The sequence below is a fragment of the Chiloscyllium plagiosum genome, unplaced genomic scaffold (assembly GCF_037043375.1).
Source record: "Chiloscyllium plagiosum isolate Xiang-an unplaced genomic scaffold, Cpla_swu_hap1 HiC_scaffold_22, whole genome shotgun sequence".
NCBI classification, from domain to species: domain Eukaryota; kingdom Metazoa; phylum Chordata; class Chondrichthyes; order Orectolobiformes; family Hemiscylliidae; genus Chiloscyllium; species Chiloscyllium plagiosum.
In genome coordinates, this window is record NW_028270160.1 from 11,078,496 (window position 1) to 11,098,663 (window position 20,168).

At 40.5% G+C, this 20,168-nt stretch overlaps 1 protein-coding gene across 1 annotated transcript in view; it reads right to left on the reverse strand.

Annotated features, from left to right (window-relative positions):
• The window catches only part of r3hcc1l (R3H domain and coiled-coil containing 1-like), a 178,447-nt gene that overhangs the window by 36,868 nt on the left and 121,411 nt on the right, over positions 1-20,168 (reverse strand). The window contains exons 3-4 of the mRNA XM_087998750.1: positions 19,347-19,522; positions 8,611-8,681 (exon numbers count right to left, since the gene is read on the reverse strand). Coding sequence (XP_087854876.1) covers positions 8,611-8,681; positions 19,347-19,522 — 247 coding nt within the window. The remainder of the gene's footprint in view (positions 1-8,610; positions 8,682-19,346; positions 19,523-20,168) is intronic.

Below are 20,168 nucleotides of genomic sequence, written 5' to 3' on the forward strand. Positions count from 1 at the left end.
TCTAGAGGGCATAGGTTTTAAGTAGTGGAGGCTGGTACAATTACAATTCTTAAAAGGCATCTGGATAGTAATATGAATAGGAAGGGTTTAGAGGAATATGGGGCAAATGGGAGTAGATTTATCTAGAATATCTGGTCAGCATAGCCAAATTGGACTGAAGGGTCTCTTTCCATGCTGTACATCTCTATGACTCTAAGTAACCAAAATGATTGATGAGGATAGAACGATAGATATTGTTTACATGGACTTTAGCAAAGTCTTTGAAAAGGGTCCGCATGGTAAATTAATTAGTAAAGTTAAACCATATGGGATTCCAGGTGAGCTTGCCAACTGGATACAAAATTGGCTTGACAGTAGGAGACAGAGGGTTGTTTTTCAGACTGGAGGCCCGAGACCAACTGTGTTCCACAGAGATTGGTACTCGGTCCACTTTTGTTTGTAAGTCATTTACATAAATGACTTGGATGAGAACATCAGAAACAAGGTTAGTAAGTTTGCAGATGACACCAAGATTGGTGGTTTAGTGGAGTGAAGAAGGCTTTCTAAGTTTACAAAGAGATTGTGATCAATTGAGTCAATGGGCTGAGTATCAGGAAATGGAGTTTAATTTGGATAGAAGGTATTGCATTTTGGTAAAACAAACAAGGGCAGTACAATTAATGGTAGGGCCCTGGGTAGTGTTATAGAACAGAGAGACCGAGGGATTCAGATACATAATTCTTTGAAGTTTGCATCACAGGCAGACAGAGTGGTTAAGGCGGCTTCACTGCTCAGACCTTTGAGCATAGGAACTGGGACATCATCTTGAGGTTATACAGGAGGTTGTTGAGGCCTCTTCTGGAGTACTGTGTGCAATTCTGGGCGCTCTGCTATAGGAAAGTTATTAAAGTGGAGAGGATTCAGAAAAAAAATCACCAAGTTGTTGCTTGGAATAGAGTTTGAGTTATAAAAATAGGCTGGAACTTTTTTCACTGCAGTGTAGGAGGTTGAGGAGTGGGTCTTGGAGGTTTAAAAAATCATGACAAGCATAGATAAGATGAATAGGAAAGGGCTTTTGCATAGGGTGGGGGTGTTCAAAAGTAGAGGGCATATTTTTAAGGTGAGAAGAAAAAGTTTTAAAAAGGAAATGAGAGACAACTTTTCTTTTTAAAAACACATAGCGGTTCTTGTGCAGAATGAACTGCCAGAGGAAGTGATGGATGCAGGTACAATTACAACATTTAAAAGGCATTTTGATAAGTACATGAATAGGAGAAGTTTGGAGGGATATAGGACAAATGCTGCAAGTGGGACTAATTTAGTTTGGGACGTAGACTACTTAGACAGAAGGGTCTGTTTTCATTCTATATGACTCTATGTTTCTATAATTCACAGAATGAATTACTATTCGCAACTGTGGGGAAAATCCAGCAGTCAGTTCTCCCTGGATATATCAGCAACTATTCAATCTTTTTAAGGTCGAGAGAGAATGTTAATTGGGACACTGGGTGAACCAAACGTTGCTTGTCAAATAGTATCAGAATTTTTGACATTTGACTCAAGTAACATGAAACTCAATCGTAATGGACAGAAGTATTCATCATATTTTAGATTATCGTGACTATGGATGTAGGTTTGTTCGCTTCATCCGGAAGCTCACTGAAGATGCTACCTAGTATGATAACGAAACGTCTGAAAATGAACCTTCCAGCTCAGCAAGCAAACCTACATCCAGAACTTCAAACTGAGCTACAAATCTTCTCAAAACTCATTATCATGACTATATTTTAATATCATTTTTCAGGACCATTGGTAATCACTTTAAAATGATTGCTGCAGAACAGGCTGACTTCTTAAAGAATACCAACATTGCCAGGCTCTATTTGTGAGCTTTTGTGTTCAACGGCAACAGGAGACTACCAAAGAGCTTGGTATCTAAACATATCTCTTGTACAAATATTTTTGATATGTCAAGCTCATGAAGAATGGATGTGTTTAAAGTTGGAACCAGATACTTGATCTGTAATGCAAATGATCTTTTTAAAAAAATTTTAACGTCAAAGTGGATTTGTGGTTTGGTCAAAACAGAATTTGTGACTGGGTGCGCCAAAGGTAGGGAAACCAGAATTTGGATCAGTTACTGCAGACATTTGTTTAAGGTATGAAACTGATTTTGAATGATGAGGGAATAATTCTAAAGTAGTCTTTACTCAGGCAAGAGGTATGCTGCGTGTTCTACCTGTTAGGAGGAAGTTTATTTATTGAATGACAACACCCAACGTCAAGTAACATTTCCCCGTAGAGAATACTGCTTGGTAATCTGCAGCATCGTTTGTTTGTTTCTACAATTGCATAGAGTTTGTACAGAGAGCCTAGCATTGGAGATTGGATGTGCTGGAGCCCTGACTTGTCCTGAACCCATTTAGAAAGGACCACTCTCACCATCGCAGTTCGGACATAGTTCAAAATAATTCAACAGACTGGGTTGTTAAAATAAACAATTGACTTCACGCATTTCCAGTTCCCTAAAAGGACATCTGCTGGTAGATTTCGTTCAGGAAGGTTGCTCCATGAGGCACTGAGATGGTGAGATGGAAGGCAGACAGATTGAACAGGTCATCAGAGTGGGTAATAGAGGTGCAGGGTGGATGGTTTCAATCAACATTTGAGGTTATCAGTTGCTGGATGTGTGGGAGTGATATTTGAGAGGACAGGGAGCTAATGGAGGAGCATTGAGTGGATGGTTCCAGTTACTGATGTTCAGACAGAAATGTATTCTGCAGACTGCACTCAAGACTGGTGTTCCATTAATTAGAAAACAGTTGCAAGTTTCACATCTCATATATAAATCATATCATGAACATTGATCCAGATTCAATTTTACTAACAGTGTTAGCAAAGGGAATCTTTTATAACATCGTGATCAAGACTTGAAAATTAAATGCGCTACCTTGACTCTTTCCTCTTTAATTTTTACTCTAAACAGACCTACTGCATTTTTAGAGAATTCAAGAGGGCTCATGACTTCCCTGGTAAGCAACAGGAATATTCTGCTTGATATTGTTGGATAGTGGAGGACATTGTGTGCTGGAACACATCAGTCCAAGTCTGACAAGAGTTAAGTTTATTGGGGGTCAATACATAATACAGAACAGACACTGGTCTGTGCCAATGTTTGTGCTCAAAATGAGCCCCATCGCATCCTACTTCAACTCTTCCCATCATCACATCCTTCCAATTCTTTCTCCCTCAAATGTTGATCCAACTTTCCTTAAGTCTCTCTTACTGGCTTCAGCTACTTCTTTCGGTTGCAGAACTCATGACTCTTTGGTAAAGAGGTTTTCCCTGAATTTTTCTCTGCGTTGATTTGTGACAAGCTTATACTTAAGCTCATGAGAGTTAGTAAGAGTGCTTGCAATTGCAGGAAAGTCTATGTAAATCTTATTAAAACAATTCATAATTTAAAAAATCTCAGATATGGCATAATTTCAGCAAGGTCTTTGACAAAGTCTCACATGGGAAACTGATAAAGGTAAACGCTCAAGTGATCCAGGGTAAGTTAGCATGTTAAAGCTGTACAGAATCTTGGTTAGGTCATAGCTGGAGCACTGTGTACAGATTTGGTCACTACCCAAAGGAAGGATGTGACTGCACTGGAGAGAATGCAAAGTAGACTCACCAGAATATTACTAGGGAAAAAAAAATTCAGCCATGGACAGAGACGGGCTAAGCTCAGGTTGGTTTCTTCAGAGCAGAGAAGGTTTATGGGTAACTGATACAAGTGTATGAGATAAATGAAGGACATGGACAGGATGAATGGAAAGCAATTGTTCCTTAGTTGAGGGGTTATTACAAGGGGGAGGTGAGGCATAATTTTGAAGCGACAGGCAAGAGATTAACAGGGAATTTGAGGAAAATAGTTTTCACCCAGAGGGTGGTGAGGGTCTGGAATTAATTGCCACACAGCCTTCAAAAAGTACTTGTACGAGCACTTTAAGTGTCATTACGTTCAAGGCCAAAGCTTGTGCGGGAAAGTGCAACAAATGTATGTAGTAGTATACTTTTGGCAGTACAACTCAACATGCTGAAGAGCCTCTTTCGTACTGTATGATTCTTCGTTCCCCTCAGCATTCTTTTGAGGGGAAAAAGCCAGTTTGTTTAGTTGTTTTGTAGAGTTATAGATGGCTTAAGAATCTAGCTATGTTGGCAAATCTCTGCCTGGCTGATGCGCTGTGTATTTCCAGTATTTTCTGCTGTCTCTTGTTAAGATTTTCATTTTTGCAGAAGTATTACTGTTATGGGGAGAAGACAGGAGAATGGGGTTGAAAAACTATCAGCCATGATTGAGGTTATGTGGCTCGATGGGCTGAATGGCCTAATTCTGCTCTTACACCGTACTGTCTTGCAGGTGATTTCAGACAGTAAGTGGGTTAGTGCATCTCCACTTACTATTCAGGCCACCCAGTGAGGAAGGAATGAAGGTATGCCTGTGACAAAACCTTCAGTCTGCGCCTGTTAGTGAGGCACTCAAACACAGCATTGTCACAATTTATGTCCATCCAACTGAAATATAGTTTTGCAGATCCCTGACAGCCATCTGTTACCTTACATTCATAATCATAATATTGTAAATTGGAGCAATGCTTCCCTGCAGAAAGGACCGCAGTCAATGTACTTTGCTGCTCATTTGATTCTGAAACCTGACTTTGCAGACTGTACACAAGCCAAGTTTCCTCCTTCTGTATACTGATTTAATGAGTACTGCAGAAAAGAAACGATCACAATTCACTTTAGTTCCAATTAAATCAATCTGACAAGGATGACTGGTGTGGAAATCAGTTAAATTCTGATTGGTACAAATGAAGAGAAATTGAGGGCTGGGATTTCAGCATATGGGTGGATGTTGATGGGGCAGGGGAAACGCAGGGAGCTTTACTCCATTGGTGATAAGCTGTGGGTGATGTAGGAGAAAGTGAGGACTGCAGATGCTGGAGGTCAGAGTTGAGAGCATGGTGTTGGAAAAGTACAGCAGGGCAGGCAGCATCTAAGGAGAAGAATCGATGTTTCGGGCAAAAGCCCTTCATCAGGAATGAGGCTTGTGAGCCAAGGGGGTGGGGCTGGGGGAAGGTAGCTGAGACTGCAATAGGTAGATGGAAGTGGGGGCACTGGTGATTGGTTGGAGAGGTTGGTGGAGCGGATGGGGGAGGGAAGGAAGATGGACAGATAGGACAGGTCATGAGGGCGGTCTGTGTTGGAAAGTTGGATTGGGATAAGGTGGGGCAAGGGGAAAATGAGGAAACTGGTGGAATCCATATTGATGCTATGTGGTTGGGGGTCTCAAGGTGGAAGATGAAGTGTTCTTCCTCCAGGCGGTGGGTGGTTAAAGAGTGACAATGGAGGAGGCCCAAGACCTGCATGTCCTTGGTGGAGTGGGAGGGGGAGTTGAAGTGTTCAGTCATGGGGCAGTGGGGTTGGTTGGTGCATCCCGGAGATGTACTCTGAAGCGTTCTGTCTCCCCAGTGTAGAGGAGACCGCAAGGGGAGAATCGGATGCTGTAAATGAGATGTGTGGAAGTGCAAGTAAAACCCTGATGGATGTGGAAGGCTCCTTTGGGGCCATGGGCAGAGGTGAGGGGAGTGGCGTAGGCACAGAGTTTGCAATTCCTGCGGTGGCAGGGGAAGGTACTAGGAGGGGAGGGTGGGTTGGTGGGGTGGCTTGGATCTGACAAGAGAGTCATGGAGGGAATGGTCTTTACCGAAAGTGGATAGGGGTGGGGAGGGAAATATCTCTCTGGTGGTGGGGTGCGTTTGTAGGTGGCGGAAATGGCGGAGGATGATGCAATGTATACGGAGGCTGGTGGGGTGCATTCTGTCCTTTTTGCGGTTGGAGAGGTGGGGTTTGAGGGCGGAGGTGCTGGAAGTGGATGAGATGAGCTGGAGGGCATCATAGACTACTTGGGAAGGGAAATTGCCGTCTTTGAAGGAGGCGACCGTCTGATGTCTTCTGTGGTGGAACTCGTCCGCCTGGGAGAAGATATGGTGGAGGCGGAAGAATTGAGAATAAGGGATAGAGTTTTTACAGGAGTGATTTAATTGATATGGTTAAAATAATTAGGAGTTACGACAGCTGCAGGGGTGGTGTCGAGTTGGGAGAGCTGGGCTGAAAAGCTTCCAAAACAAGAGAATAAATCTAACGATTAGAACCAAGCCATTCAGGGCGAGGTCAGGAGCGCTTCTTTGCACAGACATCAAAAAGCTGTTGAAACTGGATGTCAACTGAAAATTTCAAAACTGAGATTTATGGATGTTGTTAAGCAAGGGACAAGGAACCAAGGCAGCTGAATAGAGCTTAGACCTTGGGTTAACCATGATATGATTGAAAGATGGAACAGGTCCAAGGGACTAAATGGCTGACTTCTGTTCTTGTGTTCCAAGAAACATTTCTTACGTTATAGAAGTAGTCTGAGGGAGCAGTGTTCAGACTGAAACAGTGTATCTCTGTACATTGCACTTTTCTATCTACTTTCTTTTTGCCACTGCTCTAATCAAGGCTAGAGATCCATCATTCCAGTTTCTAGAAGGGAATGAACTGGATTCTTGGCTTTCGATGTGCCATTCATAAGGCTGACAAGCATGTAAGTGGGTTGTTTATCGACTATTTATAGTAAATGAGTGCAGTTGAAGGAAGAAGTACTGTTCTGTTTATGGCACTCCGTCAATGCAAATTCACCTTTGATGGAACAAGAAAAAGGAAAGCATGTTCCATCAACATCACTCACTTGACAAAGGCTAAACAATTCTTCAACAGAAACAATATGCCTTCTTAGTCACTTTACACATGTTGCTTGTAAAGAAAAAAAAAGCAAAAAATAAATGATAATGAGAAACCAAAACATTAATTTAAACATCAGGCTTATTTCAGATATCAATAGGTACCAGATGGGTGCTCCTAATGTGCAGTGAAAAAACCTGTGAAATTCATAGAGTTTCCAAATTATTGGACATTTATACAGAAAAAGCGTACTTTTTGTTTACTTCCTGGGAGCTTCACTTATATTTACACTTCAAAGACACAGACTGAACATGCATACAAATGCACAGTCATTCAAGAATGAGATAGAAGTGAGTGGCTTAAAAAAATATAGTAAATAAATCCAAAAAGGAAAACCACGACGGAAGATATTTAGAATTCCACCATTCTTTTATGTGTGACTTGGATTTCACCTTCATTGGAGTGCTTTTTAAAAGATTTTTTTCCCTTTCATACTATCTGTCCTTCCTCTGCTTCATCCTTTAAAGAAGCTCAGATATATTTTGCCGCTGTAATCTCTGGTCTCTCATTCCAATTCCCTCTTGCTCAGTCCATGTGGGATCTGACAAACTGAACTATCCTTTCAGTGACAGGCTAAGAGGTAGAATGCAGCAAAAGCTTAGATTGGCATAACACATAGCCACAATAGGCTCTTTTCTCTCTCTATCTTTCCCACCCCTGACAACAGGTATGAGAGAAAAAGATGAGAAAACGGACCTTATCAGAAATAAGGGTTAGGTGACGATTTAACGGGAATGGAAACCAAAAAGTAACAAAGCTGCTGTTACTTGCAGAGGATTTGGATGGGCTGAACAGTAGAAAATGGAATTCAATCTGAAAAAGTGTAAGGTGATGCACATGTGCAGGACAAACGAGACAAGTGGAAACATGGACAGTATAATGCTGGGAAGCACTGAAAATCAGAAGGATCTTAGTGTGCATGTCCACTGGTTCCTTAAGGTAGCAGGACAGGTGGATAAAACGGTTAAGGTGGCATGTGCAATACTTGCCATTTTCAGCCAAGGCACAGAGTTTAACAACAGGGATGTGATGCTGGAACCGTATGAAACATTGTTCAGGACACAGCTACAGCACTGTAGTTCTGTAATAATGTTATAGGAGGGATGTGACTGCATGGAGTTGGTGCAAAGGAGATTTACCAGGATGCTGCACAAAATAGAGAATTTCACTTACGGAGAAAAAGATTGGATAGACTGAGACTGTTTTCTTTGGAAGAGAGGAGACAGAGGGGACAGGATTGAAATGTATACAATTACATGAATGGCATAAACAGGATAGGTGGGACATGAGGAAATATATTTTTACCGAGAGTGTAGCAGAAATCTGGAATTCTCTGCCTGTAAGGCTTATAGAGACAAAAATCCACATATCATTTAAGTTGTATTTACATGTACACTTGCAATGCCAAGGGATACGAGGTTATAGGCAAATTGTTGAAAAATGGGATTAGAGTAGTTAGGTGGCTGTTTTTGACCAGCCCATATTCAATGAGCTGAGGGGCATTTGTCTGTGCTTTCGACTCCTATGACACAAGGTAAAGCAACTCAGGAATGGGAGATCTTGGAAGCAATTTTTAAGAAGGCACCACACAAAATCTTTAAAAATTGCTGGGATATGTTGCACTGCTACCTTGAATTCAAGCTGGGATTCTCACGTGGAACTGGAAGAGTCAGACAAAATGTTATCATTAATTGAATGTACAATATTTTAACAGACTAAATCTGAAAGAGTGGCTTGGTGCTGGAGAGGAAAAGTAAGTAACTTTGGAATGAGTTTAATATAATTACATAAAAATCATACCTGCAATTGCACTTGAAAACAAGCCTAATGCATGCGTGTCATCCACCCATTTGATATCGAATCCTTTCTTCCTACCAAAAAACAGCAGAATACAATCATTTGTGAAGAGAAATGAGATAAATGTTAGAATCAAAAATTACATCAAAAGTTACAAACATTAATACAGATAAAAAGGGCAGATGTCCAGTGTCTCATTTAGCAGAGCCAGCTTGTTAGCTTAGCCAAATTAATCAAAAACTGCTGATTTATAGGGTCATAGAGTAATACAGCATGGAAACAAGCCCTTCGACTGAAACTGGTCCATGCTGACCATAGTGCCCACTTAGCTAGTTCCAATTGCCCGTATTTAGTTCATATCCCTCCCCATCCATCTACCTATCCAAATTTTTTAAAATGCTGCTTTTGTATATTCCTTAACCACTTTCCCTGGCAGCCAATTTCATTTATGCACTACTCTCTGTGTGAAGAAGTTGCCCCTGAAGTCCTTAAATCTTTCCCCTCTTACCTTAAACTCGTACCTTCTAGTTTTCAATTCCCATATCTGAGAAAAAAAGACTATGTATTCATCATATCTCTGCCCCTCATGATTTTATATGTCACAGTTTGCACAAAACTACTAACCAAATAACTTAGCAGTTTAATTAGTTGTGGTGCTCTGTTAGGAAGACAAGTCAGCCAGGGTTGGGTATGTGCATGCATATACTACTAATTTTGACTGTCTAAACTCAAACAAGGCAAAAACAGTTAGTCAAAGTATAGCAAAGCCAATGGAAGTGTACTAACAAGAAGTGAGGGATGGACAAGAGGAGAGAAGGGTAGAAACATTGGGAGATATAAATAGCAAGCCAAACAGACATTTAGACATAGTTCTCCACAAAGCAAGAACCCCAGAGGTAGAATCATTGGGGATGATTTGAAACTGCTTGGGTATATGGTTACCAAAACTCTGCCAGTTATCTGTCTCAACAACCAATAATGTACTTCACAGGATTAAAAAAAAAGTGAAGGGAAGACGATTTCAACAAAAGAAATCACAACTAATAAGCCTTGGAGATGTGAAAAGAAGTAATTAGCAACAGAGCGATATGATACTTCACATGCATGGCAATACAGCTGGAATTGTCAAATCTGATTATCTTCCTCCTAGCACAAATATAACAAAGTGATACACTGTGACAGCAATGAATCTGATTATTTAAGTAATGGCATAATTACAAGGCATTTAGAAATTAATTTTGCACAACTAAATGCTGAACTTATAACTCCTCACCATAATGGTGTGCAATTCTTTGCAACATACAATGCAGCTTGATTAGAAAGTCAGACTTGCATTTATATAGCACCTTATCGACACGCAAAAGCCCTTCGCAATGAATGGCTTTGCAGTTGGCAACCATTGATGGCAGCAGCTGTCTTGGGTGTGGCAATATTCCAGAAAACAGCAATGAAGTAATGGAATATTTTTGGTTTAGTTGGCTGACAGAAGCATGCTGGCCATGTTATCAAGAGAATTCTCTGCACTCCTTTGAATGCTATCCTGGGCTTTTCTAACATTGCCCTGGAAAGGAGAACAGGACCTTGGACAGGTCTCTATTAACATGACACTGGAGTGTCAAGCTTATCATCAACCAAGGCCGTGAATGGGCAGCTTATTGCATTTACTGAGGATTCTGCAGACTGGCATCTGAAGACCAAGACAACCTTAAGTTCCACCGCATAACCAGGATTATTGCATGAAGTTGTAAAGTTGTCAACGATCCACATAGGTCACAAAAGGTAAGAACTTATTATTGATAACAGATGCCAACTGACCCAGTTGTATCCTTTCTGCATTTAAATTTGTACTCCCTTCCATCATTTTAGCTAATAAGCTCTTGAGTGCTTTGAAAGCTTTTGCCTCCAGTATTCAACCAGGCATTCCAGGTATTAATCACAATTTGTGCTTGCTGACATTAGTGTTGTTGCCTTTTACCAGATTACCTTCACGTCCCCTTGTAGTACATTTGTGAGTCAACTCAACCACCAATTCAGAGTTAACTGTTAGCATTCCACACACACACACACATATATATCCCTGTAATGTCTCCTAACATCTCCCACTTTTAAGCCTAAAGTTTCTTTTGCTATATTTCCTCTGGTACTGGGAACAGCCCCATTAAGTTCACCCTGTTGAATTCATTTGCACTTTCATATTTATTCAAGTGGGGAAAGAGAACTCAGAGGAGGAGTTAGACAGGATTATTTTGGTTTAGCACTGAAATGCAGATCCTCAGATTCATCACGTATCCCCTGTTGTTTATCAGGCAAACCCAAATGGCTCAGCCTTACGATCCTTAGGTAGTACCTTCCAAGCCACAGCCACTTCCATCTAGAAGGACAAGGGAAGCAGATATATGGGAACACCACCACTTACTAGTTCCCCTCTATGCTACTCACCATCTTGACTTAGAAATATATCGCCATTCCTTCACTGTTGTTGGGTCAAAATTCTGGAATTACCTCCCTAACAGCATTGCAGATCTACCTAGAGTAGATGTACTGGAGCAGTTGAAGAAGGCAGCTCCCCACTAGCTTCACAAGGACAAGAAAGGATAGGCAATAAATGCTGGCCAATCAGCAACACCCACGTTTCAAGTGTAAAAGCAATTAGTGATGAATAGTGACCAGTGTTCCAGGCAAAGTACATGACACCTTTAACAATATTTACAGTAATTACAGTAGAAAAATGAGTATGAATTGAAATTGCTGCACCTCAGGAAAAGCAGTGAAAAGGGCAGCAAAGAGACAATTCTCTTTCATGTATAATCTTAAAGAAAAGATCATCCACTAAAGTGCCTTCTGGTAACAGCTTAATAAACCAATTTCTATAATTTTATCCCTCTCTTCGTCCTGTCCATAAGGAATGTAAAAGGTCATTCTAAACCAAGGGGAATTCGCTACCATGTAAATATCATGGAACACTTAAATGCTGGCAACAAAACAAACCATAGCTATTGTATCCTTTGGCACTAACTTAAAAGTATGAAGTTCATTTAATTCCAAGTAACTGACTATTTTTAGCCTCGTATACTCAGTAATTTAAAGGCCACTTAAGTATTATGAACATGCAGGAAATATGCTTGAGAAGGACAGATCATGAGGTTTATCTGTTTTAACATGTCTCAAAGAGGGTGCAATAATTTAGTGATTAGAATAATGGATTTGCAACCCAGGCACTGAGGGTTGAATTCAACAAATCTGGTAACTTGTGGACTGATATCAGGAGAATAATCACCACAAAAATAACTAGAACATGGTCAAACTCACATCAGTTTTAGATACCAGTCAAACTCACATCAGTAGAGAGAAGAACACGCAGTCCTTAAATTGGTCCTGGCCATACCCGACTCCAATTGTGATTACATAGCTGACTTAAGTCTAATCTCAACAATAAACTAAATAATACCAATATTGTATAATTGTGTGTACTTCTCAACAAAGTCACTGTTGAGGAGAAACTGCTAATTTATGGTGACTTTATCTTCATGCTGAGAAACAAATTCATTGAGAGCTCACTTCCAGAGTTAAACAGCAGGTGGATCTCCTCCCGAGTCCACCACCACCAGGTGAAAAATCCTGGAACTCCTTCCTGTGTACTGCATTCTGTGTGTACTTTCCATCAAGGACTGCCATGAATCAAGGCACCAGCTCACTATCACCTTCTTCAGGGTAATTAGGAATGGACAGTAAATGTTGTCCTAGCCAGCATTCCCACATTTGCCTGAATGAATAAAAATAATTCTGGCTGAACATTTTAAGTTCCTTAAACAGGTTAAAATCCATAACCTAACACACTAATTCAGTACTCAGATGCCAAACCAAAGCAGCCTTTCTACCTCTATTCGAAACACTGCAGAATTAAACCAAAGACCCCCAAATAGTCACTCGCATGGTTCATAACTACATTTTGAATAATGGACTTCCAGATACTGGCTTTGCATCTTAAAAAAAAATTAAATACAAACTAACATTAGCAGGGAGAAAATTAAACAGCACAGTAAGCTAATTAAGGTCTGGGCTTTAAACTCAAAACATTTGTTTTTAGCCCCCTTCACACAAAAGACAGGCAGACAAACAAACAATTAAATAAAGTAACAAAGCTGGCTAAATTACTTAAATATCTTCCATGATGTACTGTTCACAGGTGCAAGGTACTATTCAACAGTTGCCAACTGCTTGAATATAGGGTCTCCTCCAGACCCGCTAGAACAAACAGCCAAGTACTGACCTCATTAATTGCCAAATTCTGCTTAAATACAATGCTTTACCCTGGGGGTCAGCATCTGTTATGGACTTCAGGCATGAAATTCTTTGAAGTTTGCATCACAGGTAGATAGGATGATTAAGGAGGCATTTAGCATGCTAATCTCCATCACTCATTCCTTTGAGCATAGGAGTTGGGATGTTATGTTAAAGTCGCATAGGACATTGATGAGTCCTCTTCTGGAGTACTGTATCCAGCTATGGTCACCATTATAGGAAGGATATTATTAGGTTGGAGAGGGCTCAGAAGAGATTTACTGGAACATTGCCAGGAATGGAGGGTTTGAGTTATAAGGAGAGGCTGGATAGGCTAGGACTTTTTCCACTGCAGCATAGGAAGTTGAAGGGTGACCTTACAGAGAGTTTTATAAAATATAATGTAAATGGCAGGTGTCGTTTGCCTGGGGTGGGGGATTTCAAGACTAGGGGGCATAGTTTTAGGGTGAGAGGAAAAAGATTTCAGAAAAGACATAAGGACAATTTTTTTTATTTTAAACAGAGTGGTTCATGTCTGAAATGAACTTCCAGAGAAAGTGGTGAATGTGGGTTCAGTAACGTTTGAAAGACATTTGGATACTTAAATGAATAAGAAATGCTTGGAGGGTTATGGGCCAAGCACAGGCAGATGGGACTAGTTTTGTTTGGGACTATGGTCAGCATGGACTGGTTGTACTGAAGAGTCTGTTTCTATGCTGTATGACATAGTCAAGGCTCAGCCCGCAATTAACCTACAGGCTTGACCTCACAAACAAACAAAGCTTGCTTGGTTTGTTCTTTTTAACCCAAGCTGTCCCAAATCCATCAGTCATTTCCAGCTCAAAATTCAAAATTAATAAAATAATCAAATAAAAATAACAAAAAAAAAGGATTCTAACTGTTAATATGGGAATGCTGATTTGCTGCACTGCTCTCTGAAAAAGGTGTTAAAACCATGGGACTTTCTGTATGATCTGGCTTCCCGGTAACCTTAAAGATCTCAAGACATGATTCAAAGAGGTGCATAGAATGACCACCCAGGCAATATTCTTTTATCTAACACCACCTGAAACAAAAATAGTTCAAGGATTCCAACAATAGCAACAGTTAAACATTAACCTGTTGTATGTTTCCAAATCACACCATGGGCTTGCCCCCAACTACTCAGATAACATTCTACATATCTGCACTTATCCAACAGTGGCATTCAGGGTCCAGATTTTAATTGCTGCACCAGTGTCAATCACTCCTTTGGCTGCTGGATCCTATGCTCGGAAAGATCCCCCCTAAAGCCCTCTGCCATTGCATTCATTACTTTCAGACACTCCTTAAAACTTTCCTTTTTGGCCAAGCTTTTGGCTCGCTCTCTCTCTCTCTCTCACTGCGGCCTTTGTTGCATTTTTTTTGTGTGAGGCTTCTTAGGTGGCCTTTTAATACAAAAGGATTAATATAAAATACAAGCTGCAGTCCTTGGAGACACTCACTGAACTGCTGTGCATTTCCATATTATTCTGCCACTGTTGTCATATGTTTGCAAGAGGCTTCTGGCCTAGAATGATTGATGTGTTTACAAGTTGGAACAGTTGCTAGTTTCCAGGAACAATTCACTGTTTGGCATGGTTTGGAAGTTTTTGATTCAATATGTGCAAACATCCAAAAGAAGAATACCCCTATACACAGGTGAAAATCTAAGTTATCTTTTAAACTTGTCGAAGTTGTTGATGCAGACATTTTTCACATGGATGCCCAGAAGTGGCAAATTGCATAAGGGAACCTTCTAAAGACTCAAATAAATCCATATACATCCATATATTCAGTGATCCAACGGTTCAAGTGTCACATGTTTATCGATAAGTTAGCTGAGTTCAAGTGGGAACACTTGCATCCCTTGCATCGATATCAGAGACTGCTAGCTTTTAATTTCTTCTTAGTCTAATTCGGGCTGCACCCTGCATCCTTATGTGTACAATTACAGCACAGGTTGTTGAAATGTCATCAAGGACAAAGAATAGTACAGTACTGGATCAGACCACTTGCCAATAAGACAGCATGAACACATGATGCCCTTCTGAACAAAAATCTTTTATCTTTATGCAGCAGTCTATATCCTTCTAATCCCTGCCTATTCATATATGTCTTTAATGTTGCTATTGTATCCATCTGGACCTCCTTCTATGGCAGCACGTTCCAGGCACTTGCCACCCTGTGTGTAAAAAAAAAACTTACCCCTTATCTCCTTTAGATTTAGCTCCATTCACCGTAAGACTCCCCCCCCCCCCAGCAATTGACATTTACACCCTATGAAAAAGACTTCAACTGTTCATTCTATCCATGCCTCTCATAATTTTATAAACTTCTATCAGGTCACTTCTCATCCTTTGACAGTTAAGTGGAAACAAACTAAGTCAGTCCAATCTCTCATTTTAGCTAACACCCTCTAAACCAGGCAAACTGTACCCTCTCCAAAACTCTTCACATTCTTCTGGTAATGTAGCTACCAAAACTGTATACGATATTCTAAATGTGGCCAAACTAAAGTTCTATACATCTGCAACATGACTTGCCAACTCTTATATTCTCTGTCCCGACCAATGAAGGCAAGTCTTGGTTGTTTCAGGGAATTATGGATCTGTCCATCCAGATCCTTCAGTATGTTGATACTCCCTTCTTGAACTAGATCTTCGAAAATACATCACCTCACATTTGTCCGGATTAATCTCCATCTGTCATATCTCCCTCCAGGTTTCCTGCCTATCCTCTGGCAAACCTCACTAGCTTTAGCTCCCCCAGTCTTTGTGTCATCTGCAAACTGACTAATCAGATCACCTACATTTTCATCCAAATAATTTGTGTATATTACAAACAGGGATTTCTGCACTGATCCCTGCAGAACACCACTGGTCACAGATCTCCAGACAGAAAAAAATCCTTCTCTGCTTTCTATGACTAAGCCGGTTCTGTACCCTTTTTACCAGCTCACTGCAGACGCCACGTGACTTCACCTTTTGTATCAGCATGTCATGAGGACTTGCTGAAGTAGAGTGGGAGATGCCATTCAGGAGAAATGTTAGAAAAAAACCCTTCATGTACAGGAGGCGGAAGTACGAAACTATCACAAAAAAAGACAGTAGATAACAGCTTAATAATTTTACCTGAGATTTCTAGCTAAGCCAGCCCTGGCATTAAAGGATTTGGAGCCAAGGTGGGTAGAGAGAATGAGGATCTAGATCAATCATGATCTCACTGAAAGGTAGAACTGACAGACTGCTGTCTGATAATAAAATTAAAATTCCAAAGTATATAAATCTGCTAATCCATCAACTATCTTGCCATATAAACTATATTAATTCCAATGGATGAATGTACCAGATATGTGCACTTAATGAAGAAAGCAAGAAAATTAATTTTCAACTTATCTGCTTGTGATAATGTAAAAGCAAATCAAAATGATTTTTGCATGTGGTGAAAGTGAACACCCAAGGGAATTTCACATAAATGTGAAATAAAACTAAACACTTTGCAATGGTGCATCCTGATGTTTTCTCAGTCTTCTCTCTCTGTTGCCTTCAATTTTACTCTTGTTCTCTGACTAATATTGATTATTTCAACTCTCAATGGAAAATATTTATTTTCCCACTTATTTTTAACTTGCCACTATGATTTTTATTTATTCATTCATAGGATGTGGACATTGCTGACCAGACCAGCATTTATTGCCAACCCCATTTGACAGAGAGGGTGTCAGTGAGTTGCTTTACTGAAATATTGTAGTCCATGTGGTGTGGTGAGACCATCGTCTGTGAGGGAGGGAGTTGCAGGATGGTGCACCCTCTGCCTCTATGCCCATGGGGCAGGGTGCGAAGGTTGAACATGGTGGTTGTGGTGCCAATCAAGCGGACTGCTTTGTCTGGATGGTGTTAAGCCTGTGCGTTCTTGGAGCTGCACCCATCCAAGCAAGGGGCGAGTGTTCTATCACAGTCTAGAGTTGCACCTTTTAGACGGCAGACAGGCATTGAGGAGACGGAAGATTGTAGAGGTGAAAACCATTAAAGAAAACAAACTGCATAGGCTGTCTGAAAATGAAGTTCTGAAAACTTGATATTATCAGTGCTGTAGATATGACTGTCAGTCTGTGATGTGCTTTGAAAAGCCAACAGAACAGTTGAACCTGATCTTTTAACAAATCAATTTTATTCTAAGGATAGGAGGTAGGAGAGTTGAACCCAAGCTTCCAATTGCTTCCTTTGTGGTCCTAATTTTTGAACGGTGCTGCTTTTCTGGCCAGGCAAGGGCTAGGGGATTCCAATCTATTGGTCAGAAATATTTGTGTCGTTTTGGATGCAAGTTAATGAGCCTAGAATTTCAGATTTTTCCCTTTACAGCAATAAGCCCAGCCAAACATGGAATAATAAATCATCTTCAGGAGATGAATGGTAGATTTATGAAGAGTCAATATCAGTTTTTTTTGTAACATACACTATACCTGCCAAAAATTAAGTTCAAATATTAAAAACGTCAGAATTTAATATCTGTTGAAATGCAGAATTGCAATGAGAAGGCCTTTCCTCCAGGATCAATTATCTAGACTTTCAAAAGAATCCACCTCCAAATCTAAACTGCATTCATTAAAACAAACTACAACGTAGAGTTTCTAGTGTGTAATGATGAAAGGATTTGCCCTCTAGTCCTGAAGGCTACAGTTCTAAATGCAAATCAGATTCACAAAAAAATAGTTGGTATGAATTACTAACTATACCATTCAATTATTTCAGATCAAATGTCTATGTTACACCTTGAATGCAGCCAATTAGAACAGCGAATGACTGAACAGAACATGAGCAAGAAAATTATATGCACTAACCACAAGTGAAATGCAATGTATTGGTCTTTAAAAACAGTACAGAGAAGGAAGTCAGTATGAATGCCCAGTTTTCAGCAAGACAGATCACAGTTGTGCCACAAAGAGAGAGGTGTTCACTGGCTATTAGGCAGTTCCACAGAAGGTGGGGCAAAATTAAGCAACTCTTAAGTTCACGAAGGCAAGACCTAACAATTCACTCTCAATATCCCAGGTTGGTGTTCAGAAGGGCTCTGCTGGGCGCTCACAAAAAAAGGTTTGAGATGATTTTTGATAGTATTGGGAAAGATTAATAGCATCTAGGGACAGAGAATTGAACAGAAGATGAAATTTTTGCAATCATTAACAGAACAAGAGGAGAAAAACTGTGCATGATTGGAAGAATACAAGATATGGTTGAATATGGGCTGGACAAGGCTGCAGAAACACAGTATGGCAAACCACAGGGGCCTGAAGACGACAATGAGGATCATCTTTTCTTCTAAAGTACAAGAAATGAAATTCTTTCAATTCTATTGAAAAGGACGTTGCACTTTATTGTCCAATTACATTTTTGATGTAGGTAATTATTGTGCAGTCACAGTTCTGACGACATAATAATTCAATGTGTTCACTCTTTTTCAACTCCTTCCCACAACCCCCAACTGCATTTCATTTTGTTCTCCACTTGAGCTGCCAGAGGAAGTGGTGGAGGCTGGTACAATTGCAACATTTAAAAGGCATTTGGATGGGTACATGAATAGGAAGGATTTGGAGGGATATGGGCCGGGTGCTGGCAGGTGGGACTAGATTGGGTTGGGATATCCTGCTGTACATCTCTATGACTCTATGTCAAGTTAAGCAAGAGCATTCACATTACCAGCCCCTACAGTCCTCCATATCTTAGCCATGTAGCCATTGTTCTCATGAAGCTGTGCAGTGGGCATCTCCTCAGAAGGCACCATGACAGAGTCTCATAAAGTGTAAATCACCATGGTCCTGAGGACGGCAGGCTGCTCTACCATTAGAGAGGTAATTGGCGACGAGTTAACCCGAGGGCCAAGTCTCAGGCGAGGATGTAAAAAGGTTGAGGCCTGCACTGTGACCTCAACTGGTACAGGAATGGAACCAGAACTTTTGGCACCACTGGATCACAAAACAGCCCAGATCACAAAACAGCCCATCAGCCAATTGAGTTGATTCACCCTCCACAGTAGAGCTAATACAGAGCTTATCCAAAGCCCATACAACGATAATCGACTCTGCTAGCTTTTCTCCATTCTTACCCTCTGGACATATAACACACAACATTCCAATTGCTACCCTGGCTGAAGTCAGCCTACTCCATCTAAATCATGAATCAAGTTTGGGATTGTTTCACGTTGATGACTTAGAATTAGAAAGATCAATTCTTTACCCTAAATAAACAACAGGAGGAAGTTTTCCTACCAAAATGCTCAGTGATCTGCATAAGATATGGAGTCTCAATGATAATATCAGAACTAAACAATAGAGGAGTGAGTCAGGTAAGCAACTGAGGGTATTGTATTGGGTTAACCCAGCAGCTAGCCAAGGACTCCAAAACACGCCCACCCTGTAAGCCGTGTGGCTGGATACATACTGATAAATGGAGAAAGCTCGCAGCAAATCCTCAGTCTTAAATCCTGCAGGAAAATCATAGATCTCGACAATGTGTGAAAATTCCGAATCATCAATGTCTGGCTCTGCTGGCTGGTAGTTGTAATAGTTGAAACAAGGATCCTGAATATTCTTCTTGGGCTTGCTATTACCGGTTAGCTGAAAGAGGAAAAGAAAGTATGTTCAAGGAGTAAGATAACAAAACTTGGGGCACATATGTACATTTTGTGGTGGCGTCAAGTGGAGACATGAGTTTATGTCATCATTATTCCACTCTTCCAAAGTCCTAATTGCTAATTCCCAGTTGCTTGCTTCTTTCTGCAGATGGTCTTGATCTGAAGACTTCTCCAAGGACACACCTTACCCTGTTCTGAAAAATATACTGAAGGAAATTTCTTTCAGCTGCTAGCCAGCCAAATGCCATCACCCAGTTTCTCAATTTTCATAAATTACGTACCTCTCTCCCAAATTACAAAATAAACCTCCAAAATGCAGAGATATTTGCATTTTGTTTTATTCTTTCCAAATCAGCAAAGAACATATGGGCAGACAGGCATTGGGGAAACAGTTGAATTGCTCGCTGCACAATTCCTAGGAACTGAGTTACTCACTGTGGGATTCTTAGCCTTGGATTTGCTCTTGTAGCCATAGTATGTGTAGAACCAGTTCAGTTCAGTTTTTGGTCATTAGTAACCTCTAAAATGTTGATAGTGGGGGTTTCAGCAATGGTAATGCCACTGGATATCAATGGGCAACTGTTACATTCTTTCTTTTTGGAAATGGTCATTGCCTGGCACTTACGACG